The 22,038-nt window shown below is 37.7% G+C and overlaps 1 protein-coding gene across 1 annotated transcript in view; it reads left to right on the top strand.

Moving 5' to 3' along the window:
* The window catches only part of PLCE1 (phospholipase C epsilon 1), a 233,145-nt gene that overhangs the window by 84,799 nt on the left and 126,308 nt on the right, over nt 1–22,038 (top strand). The window contains 3 exon segments of the mRNA XM_036734522.1: nt 11,940–12,085; nt 16,270–16,528; nt 18,862–19,067. Coding sequence (XP_036590417.1) covers nt 11,940–12,085; nt 16,270–16,528; nt 18,862–19,067 — 611 coding nt within the window.

The raw sequence follows: 22,038 nt of genomic DNA, 5'->3' as shown, positions 1-22,038 counted from the left end.
ATTATGACCATGTTCATGTCATTCAATTACATCGAATTTTTGTCCTAATATAATAACAAGTCTCTTCTTTTTTACACCAGCAGTGTTTCCAGCTGAAGTATAAATTTTTTTGTCTATTTTGTTAAGGGCTCTTTAAAAAAAATGAACTGTTAGTAATATGGTACACCATAATATATCATGTCTATGCATGACTATAGGCAAGTGCTGATTGATTGACTAGTAGGAGTGTGTTAACACCTTTGACTAGCTTATATTACACATGATATTAATTGAATTTGGGCTCTCATTAATTGTAACCTGGTATAGTTTTATATTTCACTCTATTTGAACTTGTATTATTTGTAATCCAGGTGCAAATGCTAGCTATTATTATACCCTTTTCTTCTTTTCTAACCCTGTCCCTTTCTTTAAATAAGGAAGAATCCTCTTTACTAAAGGCCCAATCCTTGACATCATTCCTGCCCCTGGCAAACATTTCCTAGGATCTCTTGACACTATAGGTTCTTGGTGTCATTGAAAAAGAGTCTTTGGTCTATCTTATCCAAAAAGGATATTGCTCCATTCTGATGCAGAATTAAAAATCACTGGTAGCAATTAATGTAAAAATTTTAAGTAAGATAATTCAAATTATTAGAAGCAGTTATCTCTCAGATTGCTACAGTAGAATTATTTCTGGGCACTTAGAGGAACTAAAAGATATAAAGGCTTTTTATATTGAAAAAGTGTGTATTTCAACTTTTGAATCTCTTTTTGTGTTCACCTAGATTGAGTCAGATTGAGAATATTAGAACATAGGCTTTCAAAAATAAACAAAAAAATCTAGAGTTTTTAGTTCATCTCCTAGAAGACATTTGAATAGAGATACCCTCAAACCAATCCCCTTAGTTCGTTTCTTTAAGAATATTATAACCTAGTGATGATGTGTATAATTTTTGTCCCAGCAACCACAATGATATATGTCTTATATGTGGGGAAAGAGTTTTGAGGAACCAAATTAAATCAAGGTGGAACATGAGAGATGTCACATGAAACAATTTAATTCTGTTTGCTGTATGTTTGGCGCTAGGTGCTGGGAATACAAGGATAAAAAGAAACAGTTTCTTCCTTCAAAGAGCTTCCATTCTCCTGGAGGCATACAACATGTACACAAATAAGCATGATACAGAACAATTTCAGAAGGGAGAAAGCACTAACAGTTGGGAATAAGGGAAAGCTTCATGGAAGAGAGAGTGCCAAACTGGGGTATTTAATCATAGTTTCTTGCCTTCTAGAAGGTAAGTACCCTTGACTTGCCTCTTGAAGGGAATAGGGTATAGCTTGTATAAGTGCATGGAAGAAATAAATGGAACATTAAGTTTGAGGAGCAGCTAATAGTTCAGTTTGACATGGATACATACTATCTAAGCAGGAGAATGTGGAAATAAGTCTGGAAAAGTAGTAGGAGATAGATTTTGGAGGGCCTTAAATTCTATACTTACTAGCTGTATGGCCTTCAATTAGTAACTTAACCTTTTTGGGTCACAGTTTCTTTAGCTATAAAATAGGAATAGTAAAATTTCACATTACCTATTAGAAAGGATTATTTTGAAGATCAAATAAGATAATGTATGTATATCATCTTGTAATCATGTGGTCCTACATAAGTTTAAACTCTTAAGAAGCTACCAAAGTATAGTGATGTATTTATAAAATACTTAGAGTTTTGTTGTTCTATTTGAATTAAAAATTTTTTTTAAAAAATTAGATATCATTGACACTGACAACCCAAAAAGTTAAAAATAATCAACAACGTAGAATAAAACTTAAAATAAGCATTTTTCTCTCATGTTTTCTGAAATTATTTGTTTGGGACATTATGTAGATGCTAGGAACCCATAAATTTGTATTAGAAGTGCCTGATGAACTATGCTTGGTCCTTTGCCAGGGACTCATGTTTGCATTGGGCACAGAAAACAGTGGTTAGGTACTGGGCAGACATGATACTTGCTGTAGGTATCTATATTATTAAAATTGTGCTTAATAAAGAGCAGTTCAGCATATAGTGCTAAACACTTCATGACTAGTTTTTGACATTTCTCCATGTAATCTATTTCATGTATCTGATTTAAGAGATTATATTACTCTTCAAAAATTTTGGATATCAGCATATCCCCTCAAAATCTTTTCTCAGTAATAAGCAATTTGTACTCTTTTTTAATCTGTGTGGAAATTTAGGATCAGTGGGAGTCAAAGGGCAGAGAATCCTTCCTGTCCTTTGCCTCTTTAGACTATTAGGGAAGTAAGGTATCAGTCAAAATAAGTTAGGAAATAACCACTTATTCTATGTCATCAACAGACATAAAAAGAATAGAAAAAAGTCTTTTTCCATATAGAATTTGCAGTAAATGAAAAAGGCATGTGAATAGATGCAACAGCAACATGCCAAACACATGCAAACACATACAACCTTGAAGACCTAAAACATATGGGATGTGTGTGTGTGTGTGTGTGTGTGTGTACATAAATCCAGACCAGAAATTGGAGTAAAGAGAATATGCTGAGGTATGAATAATTAAGAAAGGCTTATTTGAAGAGGTGAATTTTTAGCCATATTTTTTAAAAAAAGAAACATGTCTTAGTGAGCACGTGGAACAATTATAATAGGTCACATTTGCATTCTACATTTGTTGCTGTTGTTCAGTTATTTCAATCATGACCAACTCTATGTGAACCTGTTTGTGCTTTCTTGGCAAAGATACTAGAGTTGTTTGCCATTTTCTTTTCCAGCTCATTATACAAATAAGAAAACTGAGACAAACAGGGTTAAGTGACTTGCCCAGGATCACACAGATAATAAGTGTCTGAGGCTGGTTTTGAACTTGGGGCTTTGCGACTCCAGGCCAGAAACAGATCAGGTCAAAGCTTCTGTGCCAATAAGCAATGGAATCTGCCCATGTATGAGTTACTGTTGCACTTCCAGATTCAGCAAGATAGATCCAGCATCAAAAAAAAAATATTACAAAGAACACCAGTTATTTTGAAATTCAGTTATCAAAATATTTTTTAAAAAAAATTCACAAATCTCAGGTAAGAACTGCCTGCCACCTTATGGTATCTTATATGGTGGAAAGAGACCGTTTTCTCCCTTCCCCTGCTCTAGTTCAAAACGCTTTTGATTAGATTTTCTTAATTAGAACCCTAAAAAACCTTCTGGAGTTAGTGATATGTTTGTCCTCTTTCTCATTTTGTAAATATAGCTGATCATTCTTTTCATATTTAGCAATTGTTTTGACATTTGCTATTTTATCTTTCTAAAAATTGGGGACATTTCCCCCCAAAATTACATATGAAGTTCTTATCATTTAATGTCTACAAATTTATGAATATTTTAGTACAGAAAGGAAAAAACCACAAGGTCTGTAAAGAGATCACTTAAAAATTTTTTTTTTGATAAGTGTTTACACAATGACAAAACTGAGCCCCTAGGGAGTCACACTCTAAAATGGAACAACAGTTGGTTTAAATTAGGTTTCCATGTGAAATACTGTATAGCTATTTTTTACTAACATTGTGGGAAAAGTATATGGGAAATGATTTAACTGATAGGAATTAAATCTGGATGCATGATCAACATTTAGACATGAACTCCTACCAGCACACTTAATTCTTATCCCTCCATTGAGTCAGCTCCTCGTAGGAGTTAAGTTACGCAGTGTGAGGCTACATTAACTCTCAGGCCACATTCATGCTGCTTCACTAGAGCAGCAGTGCAGTCATTGATAGCCAAGTGCCCTGAAGGCCCAAGAAGTGCACTTCCCAAAGTGGCTAATTTTTTATTAGTTTTAATCATAGAGACACTAGAAAGGAAACTTAATGAAGAGTCAAGAGAATTCCTGGGAACCAGTGCTGATATTAGCTGTTGGTGTTTAAGTAGGTTACTCAATTTATCCAGTCCTCATTTTATTATACTCTTATATAAAATGAGTATATCAGGGAGGTGAAGTAAGACACCAGATGAATCTATGACCATGATTTCTGGGACAGCCTCAGTTTCAATGAAGTACCTCAATGAGGTATCAACATGGAAATGCCAGTATTTCAACAAATAGTAGTAGCTGAATGAATATCCATATACTATACTGATAGTTATATTACTGCTTGCATAAGTCTTGTCAACGCTTGCTTGTAAGTGTTATGTTTAGCAATGCGTGTATGACAATACATAGAATGACTGAACAGCCTAGGGGGATGTGGGGTATGTGCCTTGTCCCTCTCCATCAAGGGACCCCTTCAGCTCTGAACCCAGGGATGCAAATCAAGTTTAGTACTGGGGAAACTGTTCTCCCTGAGAGAAGGATCAGGTTCTTTCCATTTTTGTTTTGTTTTTACATTACAGTTATTTACAGATTATTCTCAACTTTGTGAGGAATTTCTTGTCACAAAGTAAAACAGTTCAAACCCAGGAGTTCCAGAATCTCTTCTCTCCCATTGCTGCACGGAGAAGGAGGTACTTGGCATTCATGAGGACTTGGGTGTCTAGATCAGGAGTGGGGAACCTTATAGATTCTTGGATGTGGCCTTTTGACTGAGTCCAAGTTTTACAGAACAGATCCTTTTATTAAGGGGATTTGTTCTGTGAAGTTTGAATTCAGTCAAAGGGCCACACTTGAGGACCTAGAGTGCCACATGTGGCCTCTAGGCTGCAGGTTCCCCACCCCTAGTCTAGACATTATGGATCCCAGCTGGCTTTTGATTCTACTACTCTTCAGCTTGGAATCCTTTTCATACCAGCAAGTGAAATTGATTCACCTTCAAAACAGACCACTTAAGTTTCTCAGTCCTATCCAGAGGCCAGCAAGATGCATGCATAGATACCATGGATCCATTACTCCATATTTCTACCTCCATTCTTGTTCCTTCTTTCCAAATTTCAGGTGTTGTCCATATACTAGGTCAGTTCCAGCTTCATGCTGAATCCTTTCCCCACCAAGCTTTGAGTGGGGCAGCCCAAAACTTGAGGTCCATGGCTTATGCCCTTAGGGAATATTTAGGGGGATACGATGTACAAAATAATTTATAAGTAAATCAGATAGGTATAACCAAAGTGCTGTGTAAGGTATGAGGGAAAAGGTCATTATTAATTGTGGGGATCTGGGAAGGTTTGCTGTTGGAGGTGGAATTTTACTTGGACCTTAAAGGATGAATGAGAATTTAGTGCCCAAGAAGGGTAGGAGAAACATTCATGGTACAGAAAATTATGTGAGAAAAGGCTCAAGAAGCAGTAAACCACGAGGTAATTTGGTGATGGTGATTAGACCCATTTGGATAAAGCATTGTGATGTGGAAGGTAGGTTAGTATGAGATAAGGCTAGAGAAATAGGTGGCCTCAAATCATGAAGGGTCCTAAATGTCAGATTAAGAAGTTCTAAAGTCACTCACTAGGCAATGGGAAGCCATGAGTTTTGAGCAGAAGAGTAACATTACTAAATATATGCTTATTTCATCTAATAGTGACAAATGGGAAGATTTACTCAAAGGCTGTTGAAGTCCAGGGAAATAGTAATGAGTGCTACAGTAATATAGAAGTAGCAGGAAAAGAAAATGGATAGATATAAAAGATATTTGGCATTTTGGAAATAGAAGAAACAGGACTTGGTAACTAATTACACATGAGAAGTGAGAATAAGGGAAGAATCAAAAATAACGTCATTGAATATTGTTTTGCTTATCAAAAATATGTGCTAAGTTCCATTTAAGTTCCACCACAAAGTTCCATGGAAGGATAAATAAACTTTTAAAACATGACTCGTTCATTTCCTTCTTCATGAACTTTTCAGAGAAAATATAACCCTTTATTAAAAATGTTTTGGTTAAAATACAGCAAGAAAGTCTGTTCATTACTCTTAAGAAGATGGGGAAGAATGGTAGATACTTCTTTATAAACTACATCCATTGATGGGGGGATCTGAGTTAAAATAGACATCGAAATTGTATTTAACATTCTCTTCCAGGATGTATGCTTTCATTTAATATGTCCATAGATGGTCAGGAAATTGGGGTACACCAGGTTTGGGAAGCAGAAAGGAGTGAAGTAGAGGGCAGAATTTCTTGAATATTCTCATCATTTAAGCACACCTGGAAACAGGAGCTGTTGATTTCATCAGCATTTCCATTGGGGCATATAAGGGTTCTAGAATGTAAGAAGGCTACTACTATTCTATGCAGTCTGGTGGTATGTGGATAGTAACCTACATTTGGCTGTGAAAAAAAAAGTGATAGTGAGAAAGTATTTTTGTAAAACAGTGGATTATATTTATACAGCAGAGAGAAGCAGTGAGCCTGGGGCATACAGTGTCGTAACACTCATAGTGTTGGTTCCTAATTCTCCTCCCCTTGTGTTGAGATTATGGTGTATTCATGGGTGTTTGTTTTAATTCCAGACACACCTTGATTTGTTGCTGATCTCAGAGCACCAGAATGGGGAGCAAATAATAATGAAGCTATGAAATCAGATATAGCCTAACACTGTTTATGTGAATGATAGCTGAGGTTGCTCCCACTATCACTAGAAAAAGGATGTCAGTGATGGGGAAGTAGCCCTAACTTATATAACATAGAGTCAAAGCATTTCTAGCTTTGAAAATCAGCTGGGATCTGAATATTTCTTAGCCTACGTCAAGAAAATGTACAGCATTGACCATGTTACCATCTTTTGGGGAACTAATTACATGACCCTCAAGATTCTCCCCAGGGTCAAAGATATTTTTACCCTAGGGACCTGACCTGCTGCTGTTTTAGACTTCATATTTAGACTCCCAACACTACTGGACAACTTATTATTTATTCCAAACTTGAATGGAATGTTCCATTTAATAAATTTAATAAATTTTCCGTAAATGTAGATGCCATTTTGTCTCTTAATGAGACTCCACACCAAAGTTTGCTAGAAACATGTCACTCTGATTCAGTTGATATATGTGTATATTGCATATGAAACTGGCAAACCATCAGTGGACGCCAGTGCAGTTTCCCAGTGGCTCTGAAACTCCAGTACTAGGGTACTTACCTAGAGTGAGCCTGGAGTATCTACTTCATGCTTTGGAGTGCCTATAAATCTCTCAGCCAGAATTTGCCCTAGTGAAATAGGGGATCTCTAAGGCAAATGTCTCAATTCTGAGCATCTTAAAAGGTTCCAGTCTCCTTTAGTGAGCAGATGTGATGTAAAAGGCATTAAAGCGGGCAGAAGACCTGAGTCCTAGTATTAGCTCTGTCCCTGACTAGGGGCCATGTGAACATAGGCAGATCACTTAACCCATTTCCTTATCTATAAAACGGGCACCATGGAGTTGTTGTACGTACCAAAAGAGAGAAACGTGTATTTTAAAGCATTTATTAGAAGTTAAAATATACAAATATTAGCTATTATTATTGTTGTTCCTTCCTGTAATTACCTTGTTCCTTTCTAGTCCAGGCCTTCATTCCTGAGATAACCCAAGAAAGAGCTATAGAAACTACAAAGCAGACTAGAGTACAGGGGTAGAAACTAGTGCCTGGTGGCACTAACTTGAATTTGTGACCATCTGCAAATTGTGGCAAATAATCTGTTGCATTTCACTGCAGCTTATTTCAAAATAGAAAATAATGAATTGTGTCAATAGTTCTCAAGGACACTCAAGAACTGCTTGCTAAGGCTTTGGAGGCAGTTTTATTGTTGAAAATGCCTTCAGATCAAGAAACCCTTGCTTCTGTAATCCTAGTCTCATTTTCTGTCTCTTTGATGCTTCTATGGTCCCTTCCAGCTCTAAATCTATGATCCTGTGGTCCTTATTTAGTCTTCTGTGTAGACGAGATTAATTGACATCTAGCCCCTGAGCCCTAGTTTTCATCCCTTCTATCAGTTTTGAGTACTCGATTCTTTATTCTACCTTACTCCCCACCCAGTTATTTCATATTATATTTGTGTGTAGTCCCTAAACTCAATTCTTATAAGACTTGATCACTGCCAAGTACCAAGGTAGAAGGAGCACTTGACCAGAAATCAGGGTCTAAGTTCTGATTTCTGCTCTGCTGCTAACTTTCTGTATAACCTTAAGAAAGTTACTTTACCTTCTTTGAGCTTTCATGGGTAAAGGGGTTAAAAAAAAACCTCTCCTGCAGCAAAATAAAAAGATAGGCTAAAAGTTTAAGACAGCCTTCAAAACTTGACAGCCTCCTTTTAAGCAGTCTTAAATAGTCACTTGAGTTTATCCTGGTGTACTCTGCATGAAGTTATGTGTTATACTGACAACTATTGAGTGAAATCCTTATAGGTGGCAAAAAAAAAAAACAGGTGCCTGCTGGTTGGGAAATAGCAAATTGTGGTATATGAAGGTGGTGGAATAAAGCGCAACATAAGAAATACATATGAACTAGTACAGAGTAAAGTAAGCAGAACTAGAAACACAATATTCACAAAGACTACAATAGGGTGTGGGAAAGTATGCTAAAATTGAAGCCAAATGCTGAGGTGCGCTGACCAAGCTTGGTCCCAGAGAAGATTGGTGGAAACACCTCCTTGCTTGTAGAGAGGTGGCTGACCAAGGGGTGGGATGTTGTGTGCACTGTCAGATGAGGCCATTGTGTAGGTGTGTTTTCCTTAGCTTTTGGGGTTTTTGTATTTTTGTTTAGTTTTGGGGGGGGGTTAGAGATGAGGTCCTGGGCGTTACAAGGGAAGTCTAATTTAACGGGGGATATAGATAGAACTAGCCAGAAACGACTGTGATACAAAAACAAAAGGCATCAATAAAATTTGTTTTAACTAAATCTATCAGCAAGTATTTCTTTTTTTAATTTTATCATTTTTATTTAATATTTCAGTTTTCAACATTGATTTCCACAAGATTTTGAGTTACAAATTTTCTCCCCATTTCTACCCTCCCCCCCATTCCAAGATGGCATATATTCTGATTGCCTTGTTCTCCAGTCAGCCCTCCCTTCTGTCACCCCACTCCCCACCCCCCATCCCCTTTCCCCTTAGTTTCTTGTAGGGCAGGATAGATTTCTATGCCCCATTCCCTATATATCTTGTTTCCCAGCTGCATGCAAAAACAACTTTTTTTTGAGCATCTGCTTTTAAAACTTTGAGTTCTAAATTCTCTCCCCTCTTCCCTTCCCACCCACCCTCCCTAAGAAGGGAAGCAATTCACCATAGGTCACACATGTATCACTGTGTAAAACACAGCAAGTATTTCTTAAGCACTTAACTATATGCTAGGTACTTATGTTAAGGTGATACAAAGATCGGTAAAAATAGTCCCTGACCTTAAGGTCAAATAAAATAGAGGGGGTGGACCAGATGATCATTAAGGTCCCTTCCAGACCTAACATATTACTCTGTAAGTAAGACGTGTTGCTTTTTTCAATTGTCATTATATGTTATATTTGATGACCAGAATCAGATGCAGCCAGTAGTAATGCAACTTAGTAAAGTGAAGCCCTATGTAAGGTTTGAGCACATGTTTGATCTCATTAGCATGGTACTCCAAACCACTGATTTAATCAATTTAGACAATAGCTAATACAGAGTATTAGTAGTAAGTATAAATAATTTATTCTTATAATAAGCATTTAATTCAACACTGAAGTGTATAAAATAACAAAATAATTTGAGGAATAATTTGAAAGCCTGTCAGAGGTGATAGAGAAATCAGTTATGTGAAAGAATACCCCAGGGAGCTACTAAGGTTCTGAGTTGTTGGGCCTTTCTCATAGGCCCAATACCTTATATCTCTGTGGGAGCTATGCCCACAGCTGTTACTGCTGCTGCTATCCCTGATTTCTGTAAGAACTTTGAGCTCTCGGTTCCTTGATTCAGTAAGGTCAATTTCTTTTTCTTCAAAGAGAAATTTACTAGGTGATTAAGGGGAAAGTAAAAGGAAATAAAATAGAAAAATTGACAAATTAGACGGCAATTGAAGGCCACAACTGTGATTTCAATGGAATGGGAACACCTAGGGAGGAAATTCCTTCTGCCAATGAACCTGCCCTTAAGTTTATTCTTAGAGAATTGCCTGAGACACCAAAAGGTTAAGTAATTTGCCCATGGTCACACTAGTATGCATCAAAGGTAGAATTTATTCCCAGGCCGTCTCAGCTCTCCATTCACTGTGCCCCACAGAAATCTTGTTCTAAAATCTACCACGAATTGATTTGACTAATAGAAAGAAAGCAAAAACCATTTTTTCTATTCCTCTCTTTAACCCTTGCTATAAGGAAAGCCTAGAAGGATCTAAAATATATCCACTAGCCACTTTTGCTGTTAGATGAAGCTTAGCTTCTCAGATTCCAGGTAAATTTCTCTTCCTGTTCTTACTACTGGCCCTGTAGTCATTAACTGCATCCATCAACACATCAGTATTTCTGCCATTATGCTGTCTTCAGGGGGCGCAGATTATTTATTTTCTTTGCTCTCAGTTTTGCACTGCCAGGTCTCTCCTCTTCCTCCTATTGAACATCGCACAAAGTTCCTGAAGGATGACTGTTTATCAGCCCGTTAGCAGAGCTAAGATGAAATAGAAAGCCTAAGCAGAATAAAAATTTAAATATTTTCTGGCACTGGTTATCAGCTCTACTTACTTCCCATTTTCTTTAGCAATTTATGCTCTGTCAGTCTCCCAAACACATCATGCAACCAAAATTCTGCCATTCTACAGAGAGCCATTTGGAACTATGCCCGAAGCGCTATAAAATTGTGCATACCGTTTGATCCAACAACACCACTGCTGGGTCTGTATCTCAAAGACATCCAAAAAAGGGGAAAAGGATCTATTTGTACAAAAATATTTATAGCAGCTCTTTTTGTGGTGGCTAAGAACTGGAAATCAAAAGGATGCCCATCAGTTAGGAGTGGCTAAACAAGCTATGGTAACATGATTGTAATGCAATATTATTGTGGTAAAAGAAATGGCAAGCAGGATGATTTCAGAAAACCTGGAAAGACTTACGTGAACTGATTCATAGTGAAGTGAACAGAACCAGGAGAACGCTGTTCACAGTAGCAGCAATATTGTTCAATGAAGAATTGTGAATGACTTAGCTATTCTCGGCAATACAATGATCCAAGACAATCCCAAAGGACTAATGGTAAAGCATACTGTTCTCTTCCAGAGAAAGAACTGATACTGTTTGAATACAGACTGAAACATGCTATTTTTCATTTTTTTTTCTTTTTTTCTTTTGAGTCTTCTTGTACAAAATCACTAATATGGAAATGTTTTGCATAATTGTACATGTATGATTTGCATCTGATTGCTTACTGTCTGGTGGGGGGGAGGGGAGGGAGGGATAGAATTTTAAACTCAAAACTTTAAATAAAAATGTTAAAGGATTGAAAAAATATTTTAAAGATAAAGTGATTACAGACAGTTTCCATTCATAGTAAAAAAAAAAAGGGCGGGGGGAGCACGTTGTTTTAGGAGATAATAACCAATCCTGAGATTCGTCAGAGAAGGATTTTTATTGAATATTTTTGTGAGTGACTTCTATATATCAGATTAAGGAGAAAGCTAGAAAATATCAAAGTGCAAATAATTGAATGTGTATATTGAAGAGCATAATATGGCTTTTATAATGAAGAACCAAAATATAAATGAGATCAACGTTATATTTATGACTTAATTTGACATATAATGATAAGGACTCTCAGAACTCCTCAGTCCAGTGGTTCAACACCCTCATTTCAAAGGTAAAGAAACAAAAGCACAGAGAACTTAGGTGATGTGACCAAGAACACACAATTAGTAAGTGACCGCGTCAGCATTAGAATCCAGGCCTTCGGGCACTCTGTCCACTGTTCTTCTGACAACAATACAATATGCTGCCTTTCTGAAAATATTTTAAATAAATGTTCTTGGTATAAACATTTATGTTTAAATATTATTTAAGGTGTGACTGCAGCTTCTCCACCTCATTGTTTTTATAAGGTGAGTTCTTGGGTGACGTGGCTGATACTCACAGCAGGCACCATGGAAGAAAAACGGGAAGTCTTCTCATATTTAGTACACATTGCAAAATGCTGCTGGAATATGGGCAACTACAATGCTGTTATGGAATTCTTGGCTGGCCTCAGGTATGGTCATTGGTGAATGAAATTAATATTAAAACAATTACTGCAAACATTTATGCAATTCTGACATAATTCCATATAATTTTGTATTTTTCCAGTCACTTAGGTCACTGAATTGTCTTATTAGTCACTTTACATAAGCTAGTCATATGTCATGATTTAGAAATTAGAAAATGCAGTGGATTCTGTAGGCTCGTCTTTTCCTTGTTCTTGAGAGACAATACAGAGCTCAGTCTCACGCCAGTCATTCAGGGTCTTAATTAGATGCTCATACATCACAGATTTCTGCTCTCTATCTGCCCTTGCTGACTTGAGAGGTAGAATGTAGCCCTCACAGTGTCGTGAATTTAAAAACTTCAGATTAAATTATTTTGACTGGATGGTGAGGGATATGGAAAATATGTTATATCAGGAACTAGAGATGTTTAGCTGGTGTAACGGCAACCACACCGACAAGCCCAGGATGGCTGCTAGTGCAGGTTCTTTTATCTGCTTTACTGAGGAAAGATAGCTGTTTCAGGGGTCAACAGTCTTTCTTTTTTAATCACATAAAATACAAACATAGGAAGTACAGAAAAGAGAAATAAAGACCAACAGACAGGGCTCTACTGACTGAATCAAAGCTTTACATCCACCACTGAATTGAGAGAGCCTTTATTCTGAGGAATCGAGGAGCTCTGAACATACAGCCACTCAGTGTCTCGAGCAGGGAATCACATCTTTCCTATAAGGGAGACCCCAAATCAAAATCTCACCTCTCAGAATGTATACTCTTTAGGCTCAGTGTCTAATTAGAAATTAATAAAAGGTGTGTGAGCCTTCCTATAAGCAAGCAAGCTTCCCTTAATGGGATCTACGTGAGGCCTATTGAAGGGTGGGGAAGATCTTACTCCCCATTAACCTTGCACCTGGACAAAAGAAAATTAAGACAAGACAATAGTTGTTTCCAAATACTTGGAAGGCTGTCATGTGCAAGAAGAATCAGACATTTTCTCAAGGGGATAGGACTTCCACCAAAGGGACATTCAGAGAGATTTCAGCTGAATATAAAAAACTTTGCAAAATTTGAACAATTCTGCCTCTTAAAGGAGTTATTTATTATTAGAGTGTTTAAGTAAAAAATGGATGACCGTCTGTCAGGGGTATTATAGAGGGACTTTCAACGTTGGACAAAGAGAGAAACTAGTTAATCTCCAAGGCTCCTTCCACCTTAGGAATACTTTATCATTCTGTCTAGTCAGACTTCCCCCTCTTGGTGTGTGTGACCCGCTGTTCTCATCACTATCTTTATTACTAATTAGGTTGTGTCCCAGATAGCATTCGTGTCCCAGTGGGACGATATTCCTGTACTCCCAACAATGTTTTAGATAATGTGTTACAATGAGGCCCTGTTCAATGGGATTTTAATGTCTTCATCGCATCTCTCAGCTAGGCCTTTGAGATACTCCACTTATTTTCATGTCTGGCGTGTTTCTCCGACCTTCTTACAGATTAGCAAGTCTGAGTTCAAGAAGCTAACCACAACTACATGGTGGTCTTGGGGGTAACTCTAAACAAGAGAGATAGACTTCTCCTACTTAACTATTATAGCTATTGAGTCCCTATCCTATATGTTTTCTATCTATATAATCAGCCACTCACAGTAATAATACTTTTAGATCTTAAACATAGTCATTTGCTTAATAATAAAGCAAAGGAAATAGTATTCTAGATATTAATATGTTAAAGTAAATACATAAATAATATAATATAAATCCCAGATCACAGTCTCCTAGATCACAATGCATTCAATAACTAGCAAGGAATGGACACATATTTATAAGAAACTGGATCAAAAAAACATGGGTGAGGAAAATCCATGGATTTTCGCTTATGGTAACCCACAGCTTTAAACTGCACATTTCAAGGTTACCAGTCCATTCAGGAACATCTGTACCACATGAAATTATTTCTCTGCTAACTGCTTGAGCAAAGCCTCTATAAGCTCCTTTAGTTAACCATCATCCTTAAAAGAACATTTAGAAAATGTTAGCTCTTAATGTGAATAGCAGTTCTCTGTAAGCAATGCAAATTCCAGGCTCATCAAACTAGCTATCTCTGGGTTTACAGACCAGACTAGACCAGACCAACCAGTGACAAACTCTCCCAATCTTTTTCTGTCAAATCAGAACAGAACTCGTAGCAGCCGAGTTCAGGTTCAACTCACCAGGACAGCCCAGCAGTTGCAAAGCCTCTTCTTCTATTCCTTCTCGGGCTAGAAGGGGTAACAGAGAACAACCACCCTTATGAAAAGCTTCACCTTTCTCCAACTTGAGGTGGTGAGGAAGGGCAATACCTGTTGCTGGAGCTCTTAGCCAATGACATCAGTTCTGTCCTGCCAATCAGAAACAACTCAACTAAAGCACTCTCAGCTGTCTGCCTCTGACAGTCACAACTCCAAAGGAGCAGCTCTTCAGGTCCCCTGCTGTTTTTTCCCCTCTTTTTAAGTTCCTCTTTCCTTGCAACTCTCTTACCGCTGTTTTCTCACTAAGAAGTCACAGCTCCCCTAATTCTTCTGTCAGATCAGTAGTCCTTTTTCTAATCATACCTCAGTCTCCAAATGCTTATACGATTTCTCATTTACTTAATTTTGCCCTCTTTAGTCATCAAATTTGTATATGGAAATTATGAGAGATACCCACCACATCTCAACTCTTGTCTTTCCAGTAAGGCAATCTGTCTCTTTAGTGCCCTTGAAACTAAATCTATTTACATTCATATTTCTTTAGTTTTTAATAAATACAAGATCTTTCTCTGCCTCTTTATGACTTTAATTAAATGAGATGATTTTTGCAAATCACTCTACACTGTTCACAAAGAGATCCAATTCCTCAAATCTATGCCACAGATGATTTCTCTCTGAACCTGTCCAAATCCTATTGGAAAGTCATTTCTTCTCGGTTTACATTAAAACAAACTTCTTTTTCTACTTGGATTAAATGTTAAAATGTTCATAACAGACCACACCCTTTGAGGATTAATACAAATCTCTTCCTTTACACAAAAGTACTTTTTAATGTCCTTTTCATTATTAACTGTGCCTTATGAAAAAGGCCATCAAAAGATAGTGTACCTTACACCAGCAACAATAAGTACCTCACTTACTTCCTTCTCTGTCCTGCAGATTACATCTATTCCATCAATAACCCATTCTGACCTTCTGTCTTTAGTGGCCTTTCCTGTTTGTCTCTTTAGGCATTGACCTTTAACATAAGATATTACATAAAATAATGGTCCAGCAAAAATAAATGGCTATTTAAATATCACTTTAGGGAATTCAGTATTGTCATCATTTTTATGGCAATTTTATGACTTTGCTGGAGGCCTTATTTCGTGACCAAAAAAATTTACTCAAATCTTGGAGGTCCCCCAGTGAAATCAAAGGCAAAAGAATAGCCTTAGATTGCTGTAGAAAACATGTGCTGAAGCAGGATCTTGGGCCCAACCTTGAGAGAATTTGTGCAACCCTCTGATTGAGTTATAGAACCTGGTGGGTTTCTTTTGGCCCTTCAGACTAAGGATAATCTCAGACTTATTTTTACAGATTTATCTTTTTGGAATCTTCCCCCAGGCCCACTTCAGCTTAAACCCCGGCATTAGCCTGAAATGAAATTGGTTCTTGAGACCAATTTGGAAGAAAATGGTGCTGGATGATGGTACTTGTTTACTTAGTAGTGTCAGACTATCATGTAAAGGAACAAATCTCCAGTTGCACTTTCAATAAAATATATGTGCAGACAGATAGTTGTGTATATAATTGTGGCATAAAATGATGTACAAACATTTGGCCTCTGATACTTACCTACACATGGTATAGCTATTAAAAACATATATGTCATTCATAGATTTCAAGCTAGAATGGACCTTAGAGGTATTATTAATTATGACTGTAGTTCTCTCTTTTTTGAAGATTTTCTTGTATTTTTCTCAAAACCGAATCTGCATTAGAATCTATGCCTGATCTTTTGGGCTTTGTGGTTCCCAGAGAACTATGGGTGCTTTTTCACTTTCAGGAGAAGGCCAAAATTGCTTCCTCACACAATGTTAGTTGGAGTAAAGCAAAGAGCCAGTCCATGTGGAATTGTAACTGTTTACTCTGAGTTGTTTTACTTCTCCTTCAGCCACCAAATTATGTCTGTTTGCATCAGGTCCAGGAAGGTTTTAAAGATGTGGCAGTTTATGGACCAGTCTGACCTTGAAACCATGAGAAGTCTGAAGGATGCAATGGCCCAACATGAATCTTCCTCTGAATACAGGAAAGTGGTGAACCGGGCTCTGAATATTCCTGGCTGTAAAGTGGTTCCTTTTTGTGGTGTCTTTTTAAAGGAGCTTTGTGAAATTCTAGATGGAACATCTGGATTTATGAAACTTTGCCCACGATATAACTCACAAGAAGAAACTTTAGAGGTAAATCCTTTCAAAACTACAGTGGCTCCAACCTGCCTCCTTTTTTGTATGTTTTTTTTTTAAAACTAATTAGCATTAATCAAAGGAGATACTTTGTTGCTATTGTGTTTACTATTGGTTCTTAACGTGTCACTAACATGTCCCAAACACCTCCAAGAACTATAATAGTCACTTAACTAAAGCTAGTTGATTGACTGACAAAATATTGCTTCTCTGTATTCAGGGGCCTTATAGGATCATTCATCTGGGCCTGGAAGGGATTTCAGAGATCACCTGTCTACTCCAGCCCCTTTATTTTCTAGATGAGGGCACTGAGGTCCAGGGAAATTACTTCCTTGCCTAAGGACACACAGGCAGTACAAGTCAGAGGTGAACATCAAAGGGAGGATTTGAACTCATATCTTCTCACCCCGGGATCACTGTTCTTTCCACTCAACTATGCTGCCTTCTTGTGTTCTACAAAGAGTGATGTTCTGAAAAGATGTGTACACTGACACAGGAAGAGAGACTTTAGGAGGAAAATGATTTAATTGATTTTCTGGATTTTAAAACTCATGTGGTCATTTGCTTTTTCCTTGGGGAGAATGAATGTAGAACAACAAAGAAGTCTCCTAAGAGACGGAATAACTCATTTTAATAATATAATATGGAATAATAATAATGCTTCTTAATGATAATAGCTAGCATTTATATAGTACTTTGAGGTATACAAAATACTTTACAAATGTTATCTTATTTTTTCCTTATAGTAGCCCTGAAAGGCAGGCAGTATAACTATCTCCGTTTTATATATAAGGAAAATTAGGTAGCCAGAGGTTGAGACTTGGCCCAGGGTCACACAACTAGTAAGTGTTTGAGGCTGGATTTGAATTTGGGTCTTCCTGACTCCTGGTCCCTCTGTCCACTATGCCATCTAGCTGCCCTGTCCTTGGAAGGATTAGCTCCAGACTTCCGTTCATAGCTGCCTCATATCTCCCAAGCCCGTTACAAGATCTTCAAGATTCTGGGCATAGGGGAGATACTGTACACTTGAACTCTAAGACATTTGGGTAGGTGGAAGTGAGAGCCAGAAAGAGTGGGAAAGAAGGATGGGAAGGCCCCATTTCAGGTGCTTAAAATAAACTGGAAGTTGGAGGGAATAGAAAACCTTGAAGACTTTAGAAAGATATAGGAGGAATATTAGGAAACGTGGCATTTTTTTATGACAGATGCAAGATGTTTCACTGCCTATCACTTTCACAGTAACAGGCTGATAGTGACTCACTGACTTTTGTGCCCACTTTGCAAAGGACTAGAGACCTGTCCTCTGAGTCCTAGGAGCCTTCTGTGTCACCCTGGACAACAAAAGCAGCACATGTGATACAGTGGCAAAGACTTAAAGTGCACCCGGATGAGCTGCAGATGGTGTGAAGCAAAGCAGCTCCTGTCATTTTAGTCATATCTCTTTTCCTATAAGCTCTGAGTCAGGTGGGGGGGGGGGGGTTGGGGAAAGAGCAGGAAATAGGAGGCAATACAATTTGGTGGAAAGAATTCTGAATTTGAATGAGAGGCCCTTGGGTTGAATTTTGGCTTCATTACCTTTGTAACTCTGGACAAATCACTTGACCTCTCTGGGCCTCAGTTTCTCCCTCTGTAAAGCAAAGGTGCTTCACTTCTTAGGTCCCTGCTACCTCTAAATCTATGATCCCATGGGGGAAAAATCATAGTGCGGCCTCCAAGTGATAAACATTATAACTCTCTTGTTCTTAAGGCAGAGAGAAGCAAACCTACTGTCATGTTGGCAACTGGCCATAGCTCTGGCTTCTGGTATGGAAAAGATTCCAACAGAAGGAGAGTTGCACATTCAGGACATAAACTTCCCTGCTCGGCCTGCAGGCTCACACACACTCACAGAAAGAACATGTTCTCTTGTCTCTGCAATTGACAAAGGCCAAGTGACTTTTTCATGGGGATCTTAAATTTAACCTCAACCACTTAATTACATTATGCTCTTTTAGTCTCCCCTTCTCCCTTTGGTTTCAGTGCATAGATAAAACAATCTACTTATGTCCTCCAAATTAGTAGCAATAGATTCTTCTCTTTTAATTCAAAGTGAAATGTTTACTCTTCAGCGTGGCAGAAGTTACTTTAGTGAAAATCAGAATGAAGTTGAGTATTTAAAATAGTGAAATAAAAAGGTCAAGAACCCTGTGGCCTCTTGTTTGCTTTCAAGTACGATACATAAATGCTTATTTTTTTTCACAACTGTAATGTCAGAACAGCCTAAGGGAAGTGGGTTACTTGGTCATGCACTATTTAGTTGCACTTTCAAATCTAAATATATTTCTTTCTAGTTTGTAGCCGATTACAATGGACAAGATAATTTCTTACAACGAGTAGGCCAAAATGGCTTAAACAACCCGGAGAAGGAATCCACCGTTAACAATATTTTTCAAATTATCCGGAGCTGTAATCGCAGTCTGGAACCTGAAGAAGAAGAAAGCTTTAGTGAAGGCAGCGATTCAAGGAAAAACTCCTTGAAGGATAAAACCCGATTGCAGTAGGTTTCACTTTTTTCAAGAGAAAATATTAATTATTTGTGCTTCCTGGGTATTTGTTCCCTTCTTATTCAAGTTTGGATTTAGGTGGGCTTTATGAATTTACATCATTAATAAAAACAATGATGATGTACTGGACAAAATCCTGGGTTGGATACTAGGTGACTTGGTTTCTAGTTTCACCGTGCCTCTTAGCTGTGTGACCTTTTGCAAGTTAATTAACTTCTCTGGGCCTTTCTCCTCAGCTGAGAAATGAAAAGATTGGGCTATACAATTTAACTTCCCTGAATGTCCTTATATTGTACCTTACCTGTTCTAAAATTCTTTTCTAACTTAGCTGCTTTAATAAAATAATTGCTTGCAAATGAGACCCTTCCATTTGTTACATGAAATTTTAGACACCATTTGATCAATTGTTTCAGCACTAGAACTATGATGTCCTTTCTTGAGAATCTGTTATTTGTGACTTGAAAATATTTGGTTGTTTTTTAAGGTGAAAAATGATATGAAAATGATTTACATGTAATCACTCACTGGTTATAAGTATGTTACATCAAGTTTGCATTGCTGGCTAGGCACATACATGTCTGCATGACTGTGACTTCAAATTAGACAAGATTCTACCCAAGGTCAGGAACATTTTGAGATCATTCAAAACTATTAAGACTATTAGTTTTGATATAAACAAAATCCTGTTAAGTGGGAACAACTGTCACTAGGAATTCAGACCAGTGTTTATGTTTTTCTGTATAAAATTTGGGTTTTACCTAATATACCTGTATTATATTATATATCACCTAATTATACCTGTATAAGTTTAGTCTTCTAACCATCTCCTTCCCCTTCTCCCTCCCCTGTATACAAAGGTTTTAATCTTAAACTTTACCAGAGTGAATTCAGATAAAACCAAAAGTAAAGAAGATACAGTTGTCCCCAGGAATAGAGTGAAATAAATGAGGAACAGTGAGCTCAGACTAGAACCTCTTGTGTCCATGTATATGGCTTTCTTCTCCTCCTCCTCCTCCTCCTCCTCCTCCACATGCCACGGCAGGCTGCCATTCCTCAACAGAGTGATGATATCAGCAAGGGAACAAATATGAGATCATTTACCCTTGAAGTGGAATTGAGATTTTTCAATTTAACCAAAGGCAAGTTCTTGTGTGGGTCCTGTGATAACTATGGGTGAGATAGTGAAACATAGATCAGATATCTGTGTCTGATCTCCTAAAGTCTTTGTTTTGTGATTAGGCCCATAATTTCCAGGTCTAAAACCCTCTTTTCTCTTCTCTTTTTCCCATCTTTCAGTGTTTCCTATTTAGTTCCCCAGTACAACAAGCAGGTCATTTTATTATACTTACTGTAATGACAACTTGCTGTTTTCCTCCTTAGATAATATCACTTTAATCAAGGGAAAAACCACCTACAATGATTGGTATTACTCACTGAAAAGAGGGTGAAAAATGTTTTGCAAACATCAATCACTGTCCTCCTCCAAGATTTGATTAGACTGTATTTGAAGTGCTCTATAGTACCATTCTCAGGATGTAAAACGCACTTGATGTGCATTTACATGCATTTTACTTAAGACTGTGTGGCATTTGTACTTTGTTATTATTTGTTTTCTTTCTTGGGTAGAAAGCTACTCCTTTGTCAGAACTGTGTTGGTATACTTGGAATTAGCAAATATATCATTTTACATTTGACATATAACTAAACCTCCTTTATGGAGAGTTTTGGTTTAAAACGTTGACTCACATACTTCCGTATATGGAAAATTTTGTTGCCTTTCATATCCATTGTCAATGTAAATATCCATAATTATCTTCTGTTGGGTTCATAGTTTTAAGTTTTCTTCTTAGCAGCTAAAGGTCATATGATCATAGATTAAGCTGGAAAGGATCTAGGGAACATCAAGTACAACCTGATTATTTTACAGTGGAAACGGAGGCCCAGAGAGGCTAAGTGACTTGCCTAAGGTCACTTGGCTATCAGGGACAGGATTTGGACCCAGGTTTTCCTGACATCCCTACCTCTGAACCCCAGTTCTCTATATCATGTTGCTTCTCAATTTGACTTTTGCAGCGCTAACAACTTTAGCTTTTTTGCAGTGTTCCCAAATGGTTTTTCACACTTTTAATATGGCCTCTTGTCATTCATAAATGCACATACCTCTCTCTAAATAGGAATATGAGTTTGTGCATATGTAAGTGTAGTTCTGTCAGAAGCCAGTAAGACTCTGAGGACCCAAGAGGCAAGAGGGGAATGTAATGCCCCTAGTTAGAGACAGAAAGAAGTTAAAAAAGAAGGCTTCTGAACACTTACATACCACACCTCACCCTAACATGCTTATTGTTCCTTTCCCCAGCTGTTAGGTACAACCTCTGTCTCAAATCTGGTGAAAATTCCCCCTAGCTCTTCAGCTCTTGAGGTGAACGTGGGGGGAGGTCCCCATCAGTGTGCCAAGGCCCACATGGCACGTTCATTCTGGCTTCTCTGCATGAGTTCATCACTCTCAGGTTAAAGAGGACCAATAGTAGGTAAGGTAGGCTCGTCTGCACTTCTCTGTTTCTTGGGTCTTCTGACTCTCATTGGCCCCTGGAGGCCACACACACACATGCACACATATGCATATACACACACCCACACTCATACCCCCTGTATATACATGTACATACAAACACATAAGCACAAAAGACAAGGAAGAAGGCATTCTTCTGTCATACTGTTCCACATTCCTGTCTTTATCATGTGTATCTGCTAGTAGTAAACCAACTGTAGCTTTTCTTTAATTGACTGTCAGCAAGCATTTATTATGTACATACTATGTGCCAGACACTCTCCTAATGCTGCAGATACAAAGAAAGGAAAAAACATGGTCCCTGCCTTCAAGGAACTCACATTTTAATGGGGTATACAATATGCAAAAAACTATACATATAAGAAACATATAATGCAAATGAAGGGTAATATGAG

Source organism: Trichosurus vulpecula, chromosome 8 (genome assembly GCF_011100635.1).
Source record: "Trichosurus vulpecula isolate mTriVul1 chromosome 8, mTriVul1.pri, whole genome shotgun sequence".
NCBI lineage: Eukaryota > Metazoa > Chordata > Mammalia > Diprotodontia > Phalangeridae > Trichosurus > Trichosurus vulpecula.
The sequence above is the reverse complement of the archived record's forward strand: the minus strand, read 5'-3'. Positions and strand labels throughout refer to the sequence as shown.